The sequence below is a fragment of the Phoenix dactylifera genome, chromosome 10 (assembly GCF_009389715.1).
Source record: "Phoenix dactylifera cultivar Barhee BC4 chromosome 10, palm_55x_up_171113_PBpolish2nd_filt_p, whole genome shotgun sequence".
Classification (NCBI taxonomy): domain Eukaryota; kingdom Viridiplantae; phylum Streptophyta; class Magnoliopsida; order Arecales; family Arecaceae; genus Phoenix; species Phoenix dactylifera.
In genome coordinates this window covers 5,318,971-5,339,841 of record NC_052401.1, presented here as the reverse complement: position 1 = coordinate 5,339,841, position 20,871 = coordinate 5,318,971, and the positions used below count along the sequence as shown (strand labels likewise).

General features: G+C 37.5%; 1 protein-coding gene across 2 annotated transcripts; it reads right to left on the bottom strand.

Annotated features, from left to right (window-relative positions):
- Positions 1-688: 688 nt before the first annotated feature.
- LOC103708553 (solute carrier family 35 member F1-like) lies at positions 689-18,992 on the bottom strand. 2 transcript variants are annotated; one of them, XM_008793525.4, is made up of 11 exons: positions 18,583-18,987; positions 18,288-18,382; positions 16,604-16,661; positions 15,908-16,102; positions 15,221-15,297; positions 13,817-13,899; positions 12,485-12,536; positions 5,956-6,024; positions 1,516-1,602; positions 1,363-1,424; positions 689-1,262 (listed from the first exon to the last, which is right to left on the bottom strand). In XM_008793525.4, exons 1-11 carry the CDS (start codon positions 18,698-18,700, stop codon positions 1,121-1,123), a joined length of 1,038 nt encoding a protein of 345 aa, XP_008791747.1. In that variant the 5' UTR covers positions 18,701-18,987; the 3' UTR covers positions 689-1,120. The 2 variants fall into 2 exon arrangements, with proteins under 2 accessions (XP_008791747.1, XP_038986800.1); XM_039130872.1 differs by lacking the exon at positions 5,956-6,024 and having other exon boundaries at positions 18,583-18,992.
- Positions 18,993-20,871: the final 1,879 nt, after the last annotated feature.

Sequence of the window (20,871 nt, the reverse complement as noted above, 5' to 3'; positions counted from 1 at the left end):
AGTAATAGAAAAGATAATGATTAATTTAATTATCCATATATAATTATGAATCATTGAGCCGAGGAAAAACCTGTGAATTTCTCAAAAAATTTCAGATGGTTAAGAGAAAATCATCATTATGCCCTCAGGTAGAATATACACAGATCGCACCAGAGAGAGGTATTAAGTTCAAGGAATTGTGGCAGTTGGCATTAGAAGGTTAACATGAAATGGTTTTCAACAATTTTGCTTGAAACTTAAAAGCCAAGGCAGGAGGCTAGTGTGGGAGTACCAGAAAATATGCTCAGGAAGAATTTAGCCGAACAACCTGGAAGCCATCATGCCTTCAAAATCTATAGGCTTTTGATATTAATTAGATATCACCCAACAGTACTATTTAAACTAAAGTGAAAAAATTGACTGATGATACAATGTTCATTCTTTGTAAAGCTTGCCTGGAGAATGAAAATTTCTGATCAGATGGACAATGAAAGTCGAAGAGTTTAGAGAATATAAAAAGAAAAAAAGAAAAAAGAAAATGTAGATACAATATATTCTCTGATATTGATTCATTTATATGTCAATGCATATAACAAAAGAAAAAAAAGCACTAAAAATGATGGATTACAAATTGTACCAAAAAAAATGATGGATTATACACAAGTGGAGCAACAAGGCACAGCATCATGCAATCAATAATTGATACATATTTCATGAACAATTCATGAATAATTAAATGGATGACTGGATTAAACAGTGTGAATGATAATTATGTGGGAATAAATTGAAAACCTATGAAGCCAATGTCAAATTTATGAATAATAAATAATTCCTCAAAAAATTTGGAGGACCATGTCCCTACAATGGCTGACAAGATGACAGTGCACTCATGGAACATATAATTTTCATGGAAGTATGCACAACTGCAAAATCTGCTGAAACAGTTTTATTGGAACTGCCAGGCATCTTTTCTTCACGATTCATCATCAAAGACAGTCGCTGCTGCTTTTCATTGCTCCCCGCTGACAAGAGAGTGGTAAGGACCCTTCACAAAGCTCTCCTTTCTTCAGGCTCAGTTTTCTTGGCAGCCTTCTTAACTTCCAATGATTATTGTAGAAAAATCAGAGATACTTGATGAGTATTAATGTTTACCATCTACAGCTCTTGAGCTCCCACATGTGGTAGTATCCAAATGATCCATTGCAGCCTCTTCATCCCTCTTCGTTCCCTGTGCATCACCAGCCTCAGCAACCTGGGCTCTCATTTCATCCTCTTCCGAGCATCTGGATTTAGAATGCCAACCAAGGGTGACAATCTTTTTTATTTGGCTTGCATAGGAAAAGGTTAGTGAAAAATGGAAAAAATTTATCTAGTTTTCCATACCCTGAATAGACTACAAGCCCAACTGCAACAGCTGCAAAAGCGATGAAATACATCCAATCAACCTGCAAGAAAACATAAAGCCGCACCACTTTCATACTACAAGCTTGTTTTCATCAAACAAATTACGCATACTGCATGGGGATAATTGACAACCTTTTCATGATAAGCAAATATGCGGATGAGAACTGCCCACATGTCCGAGGTTAGCAGTGAAAGGTTTAGCATTGTTGACCCACTCATCTGCACCAAAAAAATAAGGCAAAACAGATGATGCCGCAAATTCCTGATGATTTATAATAGTAAGAATAGCTTGGTCTCTTTTTGATTTTCGCTTGACTAAGTTTATTTACATATAATTGTGCAGTTGTATTGAATTGAAAGCAAATGTTGCAAGTGACAAGAAACCTGTAAATATAAAAAATAAAATCTAGAAAAGAGAGATTAGTGTTCCAGCAAAAATGCAAGGTAACAAGAGTAAGAAGGAACTGCTTGCAGTTTCTGCCTTCCACAACTGTGTTTATCTTATGTCTCCTGTAATTTGCGTATTAATCACAAAAATTGCAATAATGCCTTGCAATTATGCGTTAAATTGATTAACTAGAGACAAAAGCCAGGTGCGTGCATTCATGTGATATTGTCCCCTCGTTCACCACATTCATGTGATATGTAAGCCAATAATTTATGTACATTGAATATCAGCAAAACAGCTAGGTAAGGATGTCTAGTATGTCTTTATGTGTTTGCAACTGTGTGCAAATCAGCCGTTCCCTGTTAATAGCATGTGGTAGCATCTTACCTAAAATGACACTACTTAAAGCTTCAACAACAAAATATTTTTATTGAAGTGTTACACGTACATGTACATATATATTTCTCTAGTATGGGAAGGGTTATTGCATTTCCATTATTAAGCATATCTCTATAAGGCATTGAGACAACGGACTACAATTCTGTGTCATAGTTTAGAAATGTATAGTTCGTTTTGTATGCTAATATTAGATTATTTTATCTTTGATCTTGATAATCTTCAACATCAATCTATCCCATGATTCACTAACTCAATTGCACCCAGTATTTAGATATCCAAACGGGTCGACCAAGTCGACCCGCCACCCGAACCCCTTGTTGAGTTGGGTTGCCTAAAAACCCAGAATTGCAAATGTGCGTGCAAAGAGAAGCAGGATGGTTCTCAATTCAGATGACAGGAATGTAGAAGAATGGGTCAAAGAAATGAGTAATGAAGCTTCTGGAACAGAGGAAGAATGAATTGGTTCTGGATGTTTTAGGATGTTGACCAGTTTACTTATAGCTGAACCGCGGTTGAACTAGGAAGCAATGTCCCGGCTGCCATAGTGGTTCAGTCCGGGTCACTGGTTTCTAAGCTTTGCGTTTCAATTGTCCCATATATGTTTTTATTGTATTTTGCATGCTATGTAATGTTACAAGATATATAAGCAATAGAAAAACTTCGACACACATCATATAGGATAACTAAGGCAATAAAACCAACACACCTATAATATTTTTTGTTAAAAGCATAGCATTAAAATAATAAAACATAAGAGAAAAGTAAAAAAAGAAAAGTTGAAGGCCAATAGGCTGTACCAGGGGCACAGCCATATGAAAGCATATCGGTCGATGTGCTTTGTCAATATTGTTACAAGATATATAAGCAATCGGAAAACTTCGACACATCATATAATATAACTAGGGCAATTAAATAAACACACTTTCCATATTTTTGTCAAAAGCATAGCATTAAAATAATAAAATATAAGAAAAAAAAATGGAGGCCAATTGGCTTTACTAAGGGCATATACGCCATACAAAAGCATGTCGGTCGATGCACTTTGTCAATATAGTACATGCTATGATCCATACCATACTGATTGTCCATCAATTCAGTACTGGTACTTTGATTTTGACTCCTTTCCTAATATCACAATTAAAGCAAGGTCAACATCCACACAATCAAGATGACCCCAAAGGTCATGCATCTTGAAGTTGACATGAATGGCAATATTAAGGACATGACCTAGTTGCAAAAACCAAAGATTTGATCCAAGGTCCGTCATACCGGTACCGGTCGGCGTACCGGTGGCGGACCGGACCGGTACGGTCCCGTACCGGTTCTTCAACAATAAACTACCGGTACCGGATTCCACGCTGATCAGGTACCGGTCCCAAGCCGGACCGGTACGTACCGGCCCGTACCGGCCGGTACGGCAGACCATGATTTGATCGGATGTACTATCTGCCAACATCAAGTTAATTGGCATAAAGTTAAAAGTACGCATCGAGATGTGCGAGGAAGTTTAGACAATTAGGGTTTTTAATTAAGTCATTTATGACTAGCTTCGTTTTAGCTTTATAAAAGCTTTCTCAATTAGTAAATAAGCCAAGCTTGAGCCTGAGATGTAAGCTCTGCAGTTTGGATCAAATCTTGACAATTGCATAACTTGTAGACAAACATACACAAGAACACAAATGAGTATATAGGAAGAAGAACTTATCTCAGCTAATAAATCCCAATTTAACAGCCAAAGCAAGTATTAGCATTTAAATATTTCAACAGTTAGGTTGAGATCCAAAAAATGAGATTAGCTCAAATGATATCCAAACTATCAAATGATATCTAAACTATTAATTTCGACTCTTGCCAATCCCTTGAATTACCTATTCACTAGTCAAGTCAAGCTTCAACTTAGAAGTTAGGTAATAAATTGTAATTGAGCTGAGCTAAAACAAGCCAACAGAATTTTGAGCCAAGCTCGAGCATCACCTGTGTTGCTCACACTCAAACATTTAAAAGAACAATGACAGTAAAAGTTGAGCAAGTTATTAGCCAGAAGAGAGAAACAAAAAGCCTCTTGACACTCAAAAGAGTGCTATATGAAAGAAGCGAAAGGAAGGGTTCCAATAATGCTTAAAGCCTCTCATATATGAGAAAAGATGTGCTAAAGATAGCCAAAAACTATACCAACTACCAAGGCCCAAAAATAGAAAAAGATACTAAGTCAGATTCAAGTGGGTTTGATTGTGGATTGGAGAATGGAGATATCGGTATAATCAAGAGTTTCGACTAATGGCCCTAGGAAAAGTGAGGAGATCAAAAGCTAACCCCTGTCCCAATTCAGAACCTGAGAAAAGTTACTAAAGTTCTGCTTTAGGTAAATATCCTTTGTCACTGGACAACGACATGAAGTAAAACTGTAAAAGCTTTAGTTCAGGCCTTTTTGATTGTCCAACACTTTGTCCAGTGGGAAGAATATAAATTATCCCAATTATTCTGACATAGTTTGGCAACCAATAGCAATCGAGTGAGCAGTTCGCAGAAAAAATTTAACTTGTTGGCAACTTTACTATTGCATAAATGTTGAGGGGGTCAGATCATGCAGTGGAAATTTATAAAGATCAAGCCAGTCCATGCAATAGGATAATTTTCAGCTACAGCGTAAAACTTAAGGATCAAGACCTAAAGTCGCAAATATGCAATTTAATTTATGGCAGTCAACTGATGCCAACAGGACTTAGTCCAACTGATTGGCACCCTCTTCTCTTGGGAGAAGTCCCAAGTTCAATCGCCAGTGGTGGCACAATACCACCTTATTTCTTTTTCTTTTTTTTCTTTTTAAAGCAGTCAATAGCCAATAAGATGAAACAAGATACAGCTATATCACCTAAAATGTCACACTCATATGAGGCCAGAATATAACTACATAAATGGTTACCTGGAATGTCTATATAATATAGTTATCTACAGCTCTAGCATAACCACAACTCTACTGAAAAAAAGGAGAAAGAAGCTAACCTGAAATCAATCTTGAAGATAAACAGCATTATTGCCCATGTTAAGATCAGACAACTTAATCTATCCCACTTTACCATGAAATTTCTAAAAGATAATATTGTATTCTGTCTCACTAGTTATAGGTCTCTGTTGTTCTTCCCCTCTCTTCCTATTCATCAGCCTAAACCCAAACCTAGTTCCAAGTTCCTTGACATCAGATAATTGGTTTCATAACATTTGCAGTCATCCAACCCTCATAATTTATACTTTAACTGAAATAAATTTATACATTTATACGACTGGTATATGTGATAAAAGATGCAGCACATAATGTAAAATGTTTCAATAGAGTAAAATTGTAAAGTACCTTCTTGATAAGTCAAATATGGAGTTGTTTTTTCAATTTATAAGTTTTTTATGTTCATCAGTTCCTATTTCTTAAGTTGGAGCATATAAATCTTTTATTAATGGGGTAATTTTCCATACAAATGATGAACTTGGCTTTGATTACTTTCATCACATTATATTTCAATACTTCTTTTGAAGCAAAAAAGTGCTTACCAAGCATATTTTGCCACATTCGAGAGAGTCCCTATCCTATGTTGTTCAAGGTGGAATATTTGTTGTTTTCAGTTCCATTGTTAGTTTGTTAAGTGTGGCTGATTAGCAAGCCTCCATTTAAAGTTACATATATTCATGACCTCATATGTCAGAACAGCACACATAACTTGTCGTACCCTAAGTCATCTGTTCAGTGCAACAAAAAACAGCATGAGATGAGTAAAGCAGCTTTCTGAGCATACCTTTAGTAAGATTGGGACAGTAGAGTAAAACATAAACATTGCCAATGAAAATCCAATAAATGGTAGCACCTGAAATCAAATTTGAGGAAGACATAAACCTCAAAACTCTGTATGAAAAATATTGTATTGGCAGATAAAGATTTTAATATGTTCGAAAAACTATTGGTACAACACACCCTTTCCAGGAATTCAGACTTAATCGTAATAAAAAAGGACGATCCATTGTACATCATTATAACACTATCAAATATAAGTGGCAAATTTATTTTTAATGCTTCTCAACACATCATGTCTAAGACTACTGATGCAAATAGAAGGAGATTAGGTAAGTATCATCTATACTATAACCATGGTATGCTGAACAGGCCAGTACTGACCAGTTCAGCCCGAACTGGCCCGTACCAGTCTATACCGGCCCGTACTGACCCGTACCGGCTAGACTAAATTTTTTTAGGCTTTTCGAGGCCAAACCAGTGGTACCAGTTTGGTACCGGTTCGAACCAATCCGAACTGGTACCAAACCGGTCCGGTGGCCGACCGATATGCCTACCAGTACCAGTTCAGCGATCCTTGACCGTAACAACAATAAATGCCACTTAGAGTATTACTATTGCCTGTGAGAATAAAGCTCAATATTATCACAATTATCTTTGTCAATAATTTATATTTAGGGCATATTTAAGGCAATACCCAAGTTACTATAACCATGTGAAAACTGAACTCATCTGTAAATTATATTTTTTGTTTTTTACTCTAGAGATTCTAACTAAATCCCTATATTTGTGGAATCCTTGTCTAAGGTACATTTGATTGAATATAGAAGATGAGAGAAGGAAATGGTGAGGAGGACTCGGCTATCAATTTAACCAGTTGTTGTATTGTCTGGTGATGTGGATGTATTGGTTTCCAACATATGAGTGCTCGGTGATGAGTATCTTCTTACACTAATGGATTTTTTTTACAACTTTTAGAAGGCTTTTGTATGGAAAGCTGGAAATTTGGATGCAAGGTCAGTTCCAAAATCACTAAAGAAAGGCCAGGCAATAGATAGCACCAAAAGCTCACACGGGTGGCCAACACCCTCCAACTGTATAGCAAGGGATCAAGTTCAAATCTACTATCTATAATTGTTGGACCAAAATCATTGTCAAAACATAAAGAAAAGAAAGTCCTCAAATAACAATTTCTGAAACACCTTTAATTTGTTCATGCTCAAGCTTAGATCAGTTTACCGTCATAAACGATCTTCCTTGTACTTCATGCCTATCTTTCCAAGTGCAACAACTTAACTTCCACTATCCGTACTGGAGGACAACCAGCACTTAACAGTTGAAGCCAATTTATGTAATTAACAATAAGATGCAGGACAGTCTACAAAAGGGAAATGAAAGGGCTGCAGTAGCAGGCCTGTTATAATGATTTGCTGAAATTTCAGGTTTAAACTTGAGTGTTCAATCGAAATGACCAAGAAAGTGAATGTTTTTGAAGGAACAGGACACCTTATGACTATTATCAAAACTATGGTTTAAGACTTAAGGGCCTCAGTTAGGTTTACTAATCAAAATCCAGCAAGAACTAGAATTTTCTGGAACAATTCTGATATTTATATGAAGTGAAACACCTATGGAATTTTGAACTGAGCTTTTTATAAAAATAATTAGAAGAAATACAGGTTAGTACTTGAGAAAAAAAATAGAAAAGGGTAAAGAAAAGAAATGAAAATACCGGACTCACTCTGAGACCTAAAAATCACACCCAGGGCCGAATGGTCCCACGCCTCTATTGCAAAATCGCATAAGAGAAGCGAAAGTTTTCATTCATTTCTTCATTAATCAATCATCCAACTATATTACATAAAACCATCAAACCCCTAATTATTACAAAATGAAACCCTAACTATTTTTTCCTAATCCCAAAACCAACCCCATAAGGTGATGTTACGATTCATGGTTACTATAGCATGAGTAGTACCATGTGAACAGTATCAGAACAGTACTTCTGCATACATTGGGACCGTCAAGTTGTCAAATAAGACCACCTTTTAATCTAAGCTCTGAATTTAATATAACCCACTAAAAATTAAATATAACCAGAAATAAAAGGAAAATACAGCAAATTGACTGCTAAAACTAAATCTAGGAAAAGTCCCTCAGTCCTGAAACCCTCTGATGCTACACATTACGATCCTCAATCTCCATCATTCACTTCCACTGCATAGGAACTCACCTCATCTTCTTTTAAGCCAAAGCTCCACTGATTAATCTTCTATATAATGGTTAATTGGTGATGAATGCTCAACACTGGATGTTGCATGATGCTAATGAAAAGAACTTATCTCCAGTTGTTGTCCAATCCCTTCAAACATGAATTTACTTGAGTAAAATAAATGTGGAATTGCTTTGAATAATCCCTTTATCAAGTTCCTAGTTAGCTTTGTGCATGATAGTGTTGCCTTCAGCAACATAACATTACCAGTATGTATTTCATTTGATGTGACAATTTCTTCAGATTCTTCAAACCTAACACATGCAACCTTATTATATTCATAACTTCCACAAATTTTCTCTCGTCTTATGTGATACTTTCCTTAACTTTCAATGAGTCCGATGATTTGTCATCCAAGACTGCCTGACCTTCAGCAACCATTTTAGAATCTTGTATATACCCTTCTTGTGGCATTTTGATTGCCAATTCATTCCAAATTTTTTCAAATTTGGAATCTTGTATATACCTTCTTCCAGTCTTCTTTCACTTCTTGAATCCTAAAGTTCTCCTTGTTTTCCATAATCTGATTATCGCACTAGGAAAATTTTCTGGATGCTAAAATTGATGGCATCTTCTCCTTCATGTCTTCTTCATGTGCTTGGCAAAGTTCTCGGGCTGCTGATGATTTGATATTATGCTTTTAATGACCTAAAGAGTTATCAGTGCCATGACGCCTTGCCTTTAATGTACACCCTCAAATCTACTAACTTGGAAATTTTATAATTCAGCTCACTCACAATTTTGTGTTGAATAACAATAATTAGAAGCTTGTGGAGATTCCAACATTGTGTCAAGTTTATTCCACTCATCATGTTGTCTATCAAAAGATCCTTAGAGCTTTCCTACCAAGACTGTCCATGACAAAGGTAAACGTTGGGTAACCTAAATTCTAATACCAAAAATAATTGTTAATAACCCTTACATCCCTGAATGAAGTCATAGCAATACAGGGTTCCTTGTTAATCATACAGTCTGTGTATTCCTACTGCTTTTATTTTTTTTTGATACGACGGTGACTCACACTAATCGAGCATGAGTACAACCAATAAGATCAAAAAAGAAAAGTTGACGGAGAGGGAAAGGAACAGACTCGTGACTCTCCCAGAGGATCTCTCCAAAATGATGTGTAGCATAGAAGGCGACCTAATCAGCAACATTGTTTGCCTTTCGATAAACATAAGTGGCTTGAAAGAAGCCAAACCCCCTCAAGAGCCTGTATATGTCCCGAAGCAGTGGGTGCCAATCATCATTTCTGTGTTGGCCTTAAATCCATTCGATCACCGTAACCGAGTCTCCTTCAAGGTAGATGTTGTCTGCACCCAGAACTAACCTTGCATAGGTGATGCCCTCCCATGCAGCTCTCAGCTCTGCTCCGATGTCAGTCTCATCGAAGATACATCGACCTCCAGCTACGACGAGTCTGGAGTCATGATCTCTGATCACAAAGCCCACTTCTCTGCCTCCATCCTAAGAAACACTGTCATCAAAATTTACCTTAAAAAAACTAGAAGGTGGAGGCTCTAAGAAGGCAAAAGCAATCCTGGTCGATACAAAGCTGAGTGAGAGTTCCAAATATCCCTAGCCGACCTAGGTAAACCACCGCAGTAGTACTGGTAACAAGGAATGTTGAACCGGTCCGGTCTCTGACCGGTCCGGTTCGGTGTTAAAAAACGGTTAGGCCGGAACCCAGCGGTATCAGGCCAATACTAGATGCGTACCGGACCGAACCGGACTATTCCGTTCGGTATGGCTAGGAATCGTGCGAACCACCGTTTCGCACCAACTCCGGTGCCACGGCGCGCGCGTTGTGTTAAGGTGACCGGTTCGGTACCGGCCGGTCCGATGGCCGACCAGTATACCTACCGGTACTAGTTCAGCGATCCTTAATTGGTAACCTCCGCAACATAGAGGAATGTTCTATCCACTACTATCCTCGGGTGCACCCTTCTGTCCTTGAAGATCCAGGCATTTTTGTCCACCCTTCTGTCCCAGATATTCCTACTGCTTTACTCACAAGACTTTTCCCACTACCACCCAACTTACCCCTCCAAAAGTCTTCTCATCAACAAGATGCAATCATGATTATTTCCAGCAATTTAATTATAAAGATCGCTAAATCTTCATTCCTCCAAGCTTTTTTATGATTGGATACAACAAGTTCTACTCTCATAATATGTTAATTATCCTAGTTTATGAGAGTATCACTCAGGTCAGGTTTACATACCAGAAGATACACAACTAGCATGCTTTATGATAAATTGTCTGACACCATATAATCATGAAAAGGTAAATCTACAATTAGAAGGTTAACCAAGTTCTCGAGAAAATTCTGAGCTCTGCTGGATGTGATGTAATGCCAAACTAAAATGGATTAAGTACAATTTTAAGGTAATACTGAACTTTGAACCCATTGTACAACAAACCTTTCCATAATAACCTCATTCACATTGTGAACCATAGATCAGCACTAAAAGGAGAGAGTGAAATGTACAATGTCAGATTACAGCCACAGTCTAGGTATATATTTTCTTTACACCATCTGGTTTATGGGGTTCTGGAGAACAAAAAAATGAAATATGATTGACCAACCACAACCTATTAAGGAACACACAAAAATCAAACTATGCGACAGTTCTATTATAATGTATATTTAACCTACAAAATTGATCTGGGTATTGTCAGCAGTCATCAATGTTCAGTCTATTTACCTAGCAACTTCCATGGAGCAGGATTAGATTCTTGTGAGGCCGGCATATCTCAGGGGTCACCTTCACAGAAATCTCATCATTTCATTTCCTTTAATCATATAGAAAACAGAAGGATGCGTAGATATCCAGTTGCGATGTCACCTGTTGTTTTCAGGATCCTTGACTGAATGTATATAACAAGTACATCTTTCTTTTTAAAACCATTTGTTCTCCCAATTTTAAATGTAATGGAATCCTTTTCAGTCAGGTCAGTCTCATACTTCCGCCAACATAACACATGTCGGAACATGCAACAAATGCAGTACATCCATATATTGGAAAGCTTCAGACAGCTCAGACTAATGCCAAATTGCTTATAGTTGTTACTTGCTAGCTTTCTATCTCATTCTATCTGCAAAGTTGTCAAAAAAATCTCTATGATTGTATATGTGTATAAGAAAATCTGGATTCAAAGTTCAAACATTATGCCAAGAGCAACACACTGCAGCTACTCAGCATGCTTAACAAGAGAGTAGAATTAGAAGGTTCTCATTATTTATGGATGTGGACAAAGATTCCCATTTGTGTATCTTTAAAACCTTGCTTTGTAAATTTGAGAACAAGAAATTTGCTGGCATAATGAGTTAGAAATTAGAAAAGATGTTGTTCAGAACCAAAATCAAACAACTTTTCATGTTAGTGTGACATTGGATAACTCAAATAAGTGCAAAGAAAAAAAGACAAGAAAAATGGAAGCTTTCTAACTCCAATGGAAGCTTTCTAACTCCAACTGATAAAAACTCTTTGGCCTCTGCAGTCAGAAACATCTATGCTAAATTTCTACCCCCTAATTGTTAACATAGTGATGTCACAACGAAACCTGTCTAATAAGGTCTATCATATGGTCTGTCGTACCGGCCCATACCGGCTGGTACGAGCCCGTACGTACCGGTCCGGCCCTAGACCGGTACCGGATCTGCGTGGAATCCGGTACCGGATGTTTTTTTGGGAGAGCCGACCGGTATATGGTCTGTACCGGTCGGTACCAGCCGGTACCGCTTGGTACTGGCATCGTACCGGTGCGAACCGGCCAGTTCGCACCGGTATGTCAATTTTTTTTTCAAAACAACCACAACGCCACGCCTTACCGGGCCGGTACGGTACCGGTACCCTACCGGACCGGTACCCTACCGGACCGGTACCGTACCGGTCCGGCCGGCCAGCGGTACGCCGACCGGTACCGGTACGGCGGATCTTGGTCTATATCAATCTCAATTGGTTCCTGAAATAGCCAGACACGAACAGGAAGTTGATGCCAAATAAGTTGTCAAAGTGTCTTATCTCAGCTGGTTGGCATCGACTAGACTCCAGAGTTTGAACCCTGGTGGGGGGCAACACCACCATATTTCTCAAAAAAGGGGAACCGATAAAAATATATAGGTTTTTGATCATGCCACAGATTCTAAGACCATACCACAAATTAAAATACAATAAATTGTTACCTCAAATGCTAAAACTTTTGTGTGCTTATAGATTAGTAAGGAGAGGGAGGGGGGGGGGTTGAGAGAGAAACTTACCGCACTAGTTGTCCAGTGGATAGATTTAAGCTCATTTCGCTCGAATATGCTTCTGGAAGAATACTTAAGGAACACGTTACAGCACCGAACAAAAAATTATCTTTTTTGAAAGTAAGAGGTATACAATTCCGTATGCAAATCAAAACATGAGAATGCAATAGACTCAAAACTCTAAATTTGTGTTTGCTAAGGCATTGTTTAAAGGGGAAAAAAAAGAAAGAAAGGATAATTGCCATTTTGGCTCAAAGCTAAGCAGCTCACTAAGTGTCGATACTGACCCAGTGTCTGGTGATGACACTAGCCCAGCATTTACATGCCAAAGACAACTGTGGAAACCATGATTGACGTATATAGAAGAATAGGGAGCTCAGTTTTTCAAATGACATATAAAGTCCTCTTTCTCTATTTCTAGGATAAGTAGCAACCTATTTGAATCCAAGTAACATCTACAAATTAGACGAACAAAAGCCTAATCTGATATCAAATCAAAAATACAAAAAAAGCTTTTCCCATATCAAAAATGCAAAATGAAAGCTTATGCCAAATTCATTTACCTACTTGATAGATCAAGTTCTTTTTTACATACTTCAAGGGTGGTTTAGATACATCTTTCAATAAATCTGCTCAAATTTTTTTTGTGCGGTATATATTCTGTTGAAATGACCTACAAGTTTTAATGGCAAAGGAATTGGAACCTGCATTAGAAGTCAAAAATTTGGAGTACTTTAATATTCCTTCTCTAGCAATCATCAATTAGAAAGGAAAATGGAAGTCAGTTGTCGCTATGATTACAAGGGCTTGCTGAAAGCCATAAGTAATCTTTTTCTTTCCTTTTAGAGGAGTCATTGGCATAGTTTCTGACTTGATCACAGTCAGTTATTGTTTTTGGAAAGTAAGATTTCTTTACATTGTCACATTGCGCATGGGGTAAGTCTGGAAAATTGTACATGACCACTTGCTGGAATGGCCATTCTACTGCTTTGAATATTACTTCGCTACTCAGTGAAGCAGGTTATTGACCAAGATCTGCTTGCCCAATTTCACATATATAGACTCAGCACCCAATTAAGCTTAAAGATAAAACTTGTAAAAAGTTGCATTGGTGCTTTAAAACTTATCTTAAATTAGTCCGAGTATGACTGTTTACTATACATCATAGGTCCTTAACAAGTTCATGATTTAATGATGAAAGATCAAAAATGGATGACTCCTATAGTTGATAATTGTATGCTATGGGCTTGTTAAAAGCATGCTGTCATGGGTCTTTGAAGACAGTATATATTTTAAATTTGATAATACCCTGTATTTGATAAGCCTAAGGAAAGAGGATACATTTGACAAGAACTGACTATTGCTCCGAAAACACCTAGCATTCCCATCAGCTCAATTCTGTCCCCATTCTTCACAAGAAACTCCTGAAAAAAGTTTAAAGACTATAATTATAAGTCGATAATGATGCTTATTATCATGTCATATCATTACATTGTCTCCATGCTCATAAATTATTTAAAAAAAATGCTACTGACAGTTATAGGTGGAAGCAGAAATGAACACGATTAAACCTTCTAACATGTGCAAAAAACACTATATCCCTCTTTACTTGGTATTAAACTTTAGTGCAAAGAACTAAGGGTCAGGAAAGCTAAAGCCAAAACCAGAGCAACCGACAAGAAACATCAAACCCAAGAACATATCAGAAATAAACAAAATATCTCAATAAACATCTCTAGCAGGTCAGCTAGCATACAGGAAGCAAGTCAAACAATCCATAGGTAATCACTAAACTATTTTATTAATATATTAGTGAGAGCTCAGCTGGCAATTTTTGGCCTGGAACAGCCAAACTGCCTAAAATACATGGGTTCAGGTTAGGGTTTTTATAATCAAGACAGCTTTGGATTATCTGAAACCAAGATGGATCGGCGTAGAATTTGGCCTCCAAAACCAACTGGTCATTATGGACTGGACAAAACCTTAAGAACCTGGACATATGAGCCCTAGGGTAGTGGTTATATTGTGGTGGACCATACGCTAATGAAGACTTGGTTCTTATGATTCTGTAGTTAATAGAAAAGGTGGAGCAGTGGCATGTTTAGAACTTACGTTGTTTTCTTCCCCATTTTAGTTTCTTCTTCCTTCTCTCTCACTTTATTTTGACACCTAACCTAAACCCCTCTTTCCCAACAACATTTTGCTTTCACGTTTTACGGTACAAAACTAATAAGTGAGGACAAAATTGAGTTGGTGGACTGGGTATATGTGCATTTAAAATAGATGGGTTGACCATCGGTTTACTCTTTTCAACCTGATTGCAAGTGGATTGGATATGGGTTATGGGCCTTCCTAACTCGACCTGAAATTTGACCAACCCAAACGAAACTTTACTGGATCAGTTGCCACCACCTAGTGAGTATAAACTAGAAAGTTTCCATGGATACCAGGCAGAATACAAGCATGTACTCCCAAAACTGAGTTAAAATACAAGTAGATAACAATAAAGTGTTTATTATGTGTTTTATGCACATCTACAATTCATCAACATGCATACCGAATTTTGTGATGAATATGTTAAGTTTACTTCTTATTAATAGAAAAATGTGTTAGAGGAAAACAAACAATTCTATTGACATAATCCAAACATATCTGTACATATATAAGAAAAAAACCAAATCTTTTCTATAAACCTGCTTGAGAAAACATTAGCTTTTATCACTAAGTAAATGTTGAATAACATACCTCGCTAACATTATTAATTGCATAAAGTGTGGAACCAGCAATTACTAGCATATCTCCTTTTATAGGGCTGCTTCCTCCTGAATGCCATCAGAAAGGGAGATGAAAACTAAGATAAACTGATGCATAACTGAATGAACAAATTAAGAATACAGCTATAGATAATTGTTGTCTCAACTCTAAACCACCAAAGGTTGGTTCTTGATAAAACAACTCATAGGATTATATAAGTCAATGAAAGGCCTGACTGTTTATTTTACCCTTGTGATGTCATACGTGCCAAGAATTTGTTTTCCTTTACCGCAATGAAGCAAGACCATGAGGATTGAAAGATTCAAAATAACTGTTATGCTCCATGTTTACCAATAAACTAATCTCTAAAAGCAATAGAAACATTTTGAGGTTCAATAACCAAAATCATGCTCACACTCCACTGAATGTTTATGTTTTTTTGTTAATTCTTATTTCTGACTTGCTATCATAATTCTGATTAATCAGTTTACAATTATTTATAATTCCTTCATCCAAAAGAAAAGTAGGGAACTTTTGGACATATTCTACCAACATAATTTTGCAGATAACCCATCAATATTATTGATGAGATACGCAACTCTCCATTCAAGAGTATAAGCAAGAAAGGGAATCAGATTGTGGAATTATTTACTATACACTTGTAAAGCATCTAGTTACCTGCTCTATCAGCTGCATGCACATCAGAAAATACGACTAGGACAAGTCCAGCAACACAAATAAATACACCAGCAAACTTCCTTAATCTGTATTTTGTCTTTAAGAACATCCACGTAAGGAATATGACACACGGAATTGCCCAACAATCCAGAAGCATGACACTTGTCAATGAAGTGTACTGATAAGCCTTCACCACTACATATAAAATACAAAGTTAGTAGTTTCTATATAATGCAGCTCATCATTATAAGTTAGCAGAAAGATTTTTGTTTTTCAGTCATATAGTGGAAAAAAGCAGCACAAGAATTTAAGTGAAATTAAGTGAACTGTTACTTGAAATAGGTACCAGAATTTGATAACAATGGGGAGCATTCAAAATGTTGGTGCAATATTACACAGAGAGCCCAGATTGTTGGTTCGGAACTTAATGGTCATAATTCAAGATGAGAACTCCTGATTATCTAGCTCAAATATTTGTTTAGCTACAAATACCAGATAAATCAGACCAGAGAAGGGGAAATAATGGTGCTGTTATAATATAGAGAAGAGTTCATTTAGTTCAGAAGCCCGCCACATGAAGCAATATGATGGTTAATCCAACTAACGCCCCAAAAGAAAGATGTAATTTGCCATAAAAATTCATTATAAAAAAGCTGTAAAAGAATTTGAGTAATTCGCCATAAAAATATCGCTTACCAAGAAAATTGGCCTCCACATCAAGAAATCCTAGCAATAGATAGTAATACCATTTCATCTGCATAAAACAAAACATAGGAAATGGGTATAACTGTGTGAGTACATGAGAGGAACTAGCTATTCTGGGTTTAACTTGACCAAGAACTAAAGTTACCATTCACATAAAACCTTTGGATGTTAGAGAACTATTTGGTTTTATTTAGAAGTCAGAAAGTGAAAGGCATTTATTTTGAAAAGAAGAATCTATAATGTCCAATAACTACTCTTGATAAACTGAAAGTAGAATCTCAATAGATAATTCACATAATTGGCAGTGAATGAGTTTTTTCTGCAACATCAAGATTTACTAAGATGTAAACATTTGAAAAGTGAGAGACTTTAATACTGAAGCCATACAAATATATTAAACCATGCATCTTCCTTGGCCATCTGGACAAGAAATGATTTATATTATTGTAAAAGAGGAAAAGATTTACCCTGCCATTCTCCTGTCTAATGAAAGAAATACAGTTCAGAATTTTCACATGTAAACAGCCACCAAAAAATGGATGCAAACAAAAAACACTGACAATCCTCTTTTGGCTGGCTCTTCAATCATAAAAAAAGGCTAAAGCAAACAGAAAGGAGAATAAACTAACCGGCATGAAATCAGTTTACACCTTTCAACTAACATTATCTCATTAGAATTAAAAAGTAACCAAACCTTCTACAGAGTGGTTGTATACTGCCAAAGTTACACCTTTCATCCCTACAGATATTAATGTTTACTGCACACAACTGAAGTGCATAAGAATATGAAATCACTCAGTTCTAACCAATGATTGCTGAACCGAGCCGACCCGGTTCTAACCAATGATTGCTGAACCGAGCCGACCCGGTTCTAACCAATGATTGCTGAACCGAGCCGACCCGGTCTCCGACCAAGTCGGTTCTCCATTGGAAAATGGTTCCGGCCCCCTAGGGGCCGGAAGTTGATTGGATGTGGCCAGAACCGGTTGGAACCGGCCAGAAATTGACGGAATCGGATGGTTCCATCCGGTTCAACGAACCTTGGTTCTAACTACAGATATATCTTGATTAATATCAATTGCCAAAGCCCCCACATGGAGAGACATACAAATCCAAACATTCATCACATGGGAGGGAGGGAGAGAGAGAGAGGTGGATGTTACTAGTATTCTAAAACCATACATATTAATGATTAAGCAAAAAGACCAATAAGATGTAAACTACAAATATTAAACTACCTTCTATCCTTGTCTATTCTATCCTTGTGATGACGCTTAAGCTACCATTTGTACTATTCTATCCTTGTCTAGATTCAAGTAGACTAAAACCAATACATTCTAATGACCAGGCAAGAAGACCAGTCAAACTTAAGCTATATATTATTATTATTTCATAAACATTAAAACAACCCCTGTGCCATGCTATCCTTGTCTATAAGTGGGACTTAGTACTAGACTAAAAAAATCATAGCAGTGCAATGAACCACCCCTCCTCCCAAAAAAAAAACACACACACACACAAAGAACGAAAACAGAACAGTTAAACCTAAATGAGAGATAACCAATAAAATATGCTTCCAATTACCAATAAAACAATACCACTATCACCAAAAGATTGGAACTCTGGAGAAAAAAATAAAGAAAATTCACAAACAAACAGAGGGCAGATCAGAAACCTGGAGCGGCTTCTTCCGGTGGATCATGTAAGCACCATAGACTATCGCCAATAACACATAATTGAAGAACGACTGCGACGTCGGAGCATCGATCCCTGAATCCAACAAAACCCAAACCAAACTCCGTAAACTCATAACCAATTAAGAAGCAACCCACAAAATCCGAAATGACCCAACAACATGCAAAAGATCCCATCTTCACATGTCATTGACGTTAAAAATAAAAAAAAAACAGCACCCATTAGCTATAACCAAAGAAGAGGTCGTGTTTTGGAATCGAAACGCGATACAGGACCTCGTCTAGAGAGCTCTGAGGAGGTGAAACCCGTGGAAGTGATCAGAAGCGATACGAACTGCCCTAATCCAAGGCCGATCAGAGTCGTCCTCGACCAGAATCCATCAAAGTTCACCATTGCTGCACTAAAACCACGATCAGAAGTCAAAACCCTAGATTGCTCTCCCTCTCTCTCTCGCTCGCTCGCTGGCCTTGTTCTGTTCCCATGTATGCTGCCCGGAGATATAAAGGAGCGAGCGACGAATCCCAGAGACGGCAGGCGATATGGGGTTCGGGTTATATCTTTCGGGTTATTCCATTCATCATCCGCTCAGATCTGGAAGCGATCATTGCACGATCCAACGGTGGATTCGCTCGAAGGAAGGCGAATCCTTCTTTCGCGCGAAAGATACAACTCCCGTCCGATGTAATGATTAGGTTGGAGCTAGAGTTTGACCTGTGGAAAACAAATGGTTTAATATGAGCCGGTGAAGGAAAGTGACCGTTGAATTTGGAAAACGCTTGAAACAATCGGGAAATGATGCTGGTGTGAGCCCCATGTTCTCTTTTTCTTTTTCCTGACTGCGGCGTAATGTTGGGGCTTGCTTTTCTCTGTCTTTGGCTTTTTCTTTCTTTTTTACAGGGATGGATGGATGAGATTTCAAGATGATATGATTGGGTTGTAGAGGAACTGTGGTCTTTTGGCCAACCAGACCTTGCGTAAAGTGTTGGAATATATTCCACCTGTCCAAAGCAACTGGGTGAGGACTTTGGAATGAGCAAGACTAAATGGAGAGGTTATGATACAATTGATCAACCACAGCAACCATGATAAAAATAATCAAAATTTTGCCCACCTATAAGATGGATCAGGCATTAGAAAAGAATATCAACTTGATGTTGATCCTTTCATGGGACTTTATCAATAGTCCTATTTTATTTATATGCTAGCTAATTGGTATGTATGTATGTGTGTGTGTAGATAGATAGATAGATAGAGAGAGATAGATAGATAGAGAGAGAGAGAGAGAGAGAGAGAGAGCTAGCTAGCTGGGAGGGCTGGTAAAGCAATTGATTATGAAGTAATGTAGACTGAGAGTGATGTTAGAGGATTATATACAGCTTAATTTATTTTGGTTATAGCTATGGATCTTATCCAAAGGGCAAATTAGATTGGACATTGTTAGAAATTTTAAAATTTTAATGTCTTCAGTTATTATCTTTCGATCATATTGAGTTGAACTGGATTCATGCTTGAGTTTCAAACTATAGGTTAGGCTCCAACGTACCATCTAATCTATAGAGTGTAATTTCTAAAAATGATAGTAATGAATTTTATTGTTTGGTTTATCTTTTTTTTCTTTACAATGTTGTCTCTCTATTTTTAATTGCTCTTATTAATTCCGTGCTTTTTTTTGCTAGGACGGACGATTCATATAGTTTTAGTATGGATACATCCAAAACAGTTGAAAAACAGTAAATTCTGGAGCGCTTTAGGCAGTTCCTTCTCTCCAACCTGTAAGACACCCTCGGAGTGATTAATTACATTAGCCATCCAATCCGTAGCCCTGTTGGCCTCTCTGTACATATGCTTGGTCTGGAATGCGACGTCGTCATTGAATCAGTGCTTCAAAAGGGCTTTTTCTTGAAGGCGTATAGCATTTTTACCAAAACAAGTGGCTAGTAGATTAATCATCTAATTTGAAGTTACTCTTATGCATTGCGTGGGAACCATGCTAGCATGCATTTAGTCCCATATCAGTTGTATATTGAGGAAATCTTGGATATTTATATAGGGTCAAGATATCCAAATGCTACATTCCAATTAATATTTTGGGATGAGATCTTGGACCGTTACAATGGTACTAGAGCGAACACAACTAATGATCCACGTACCTTAGGATTTCGGATGAATTTAGATCCTTAGCCTGGTAAGGATCCCAGAGCTCAAAAAAGAAAATTATGCAAGAATATGTGGTCAAGAAATCCAAGTAATATACACACACTCTCTCCCTCTCTCTCATAGCATAATTTTTGCAAGGTGCAACTATTACATTGAGGCTTCTCTATTGTGAAGCTAGACTTCAACTCGGGCCAAATTTGAACCACAGCAATATTATATGTTATAGGCAAATATAGAAGTACAAAAATCATCTTCTGAGGCTCGGCCTATTTGCCGGCTTGACTAAGCTCAGGCCTGATCCATTAACCGGCCAGGAGGGTTCCGGATGAGGCCCTGCCTTTGGGCTTGCGGCCTGGTGCCAGAGTGAGGCCCGAAGGCCTGCTCCTAAGTACGGTCAGGGCATGACC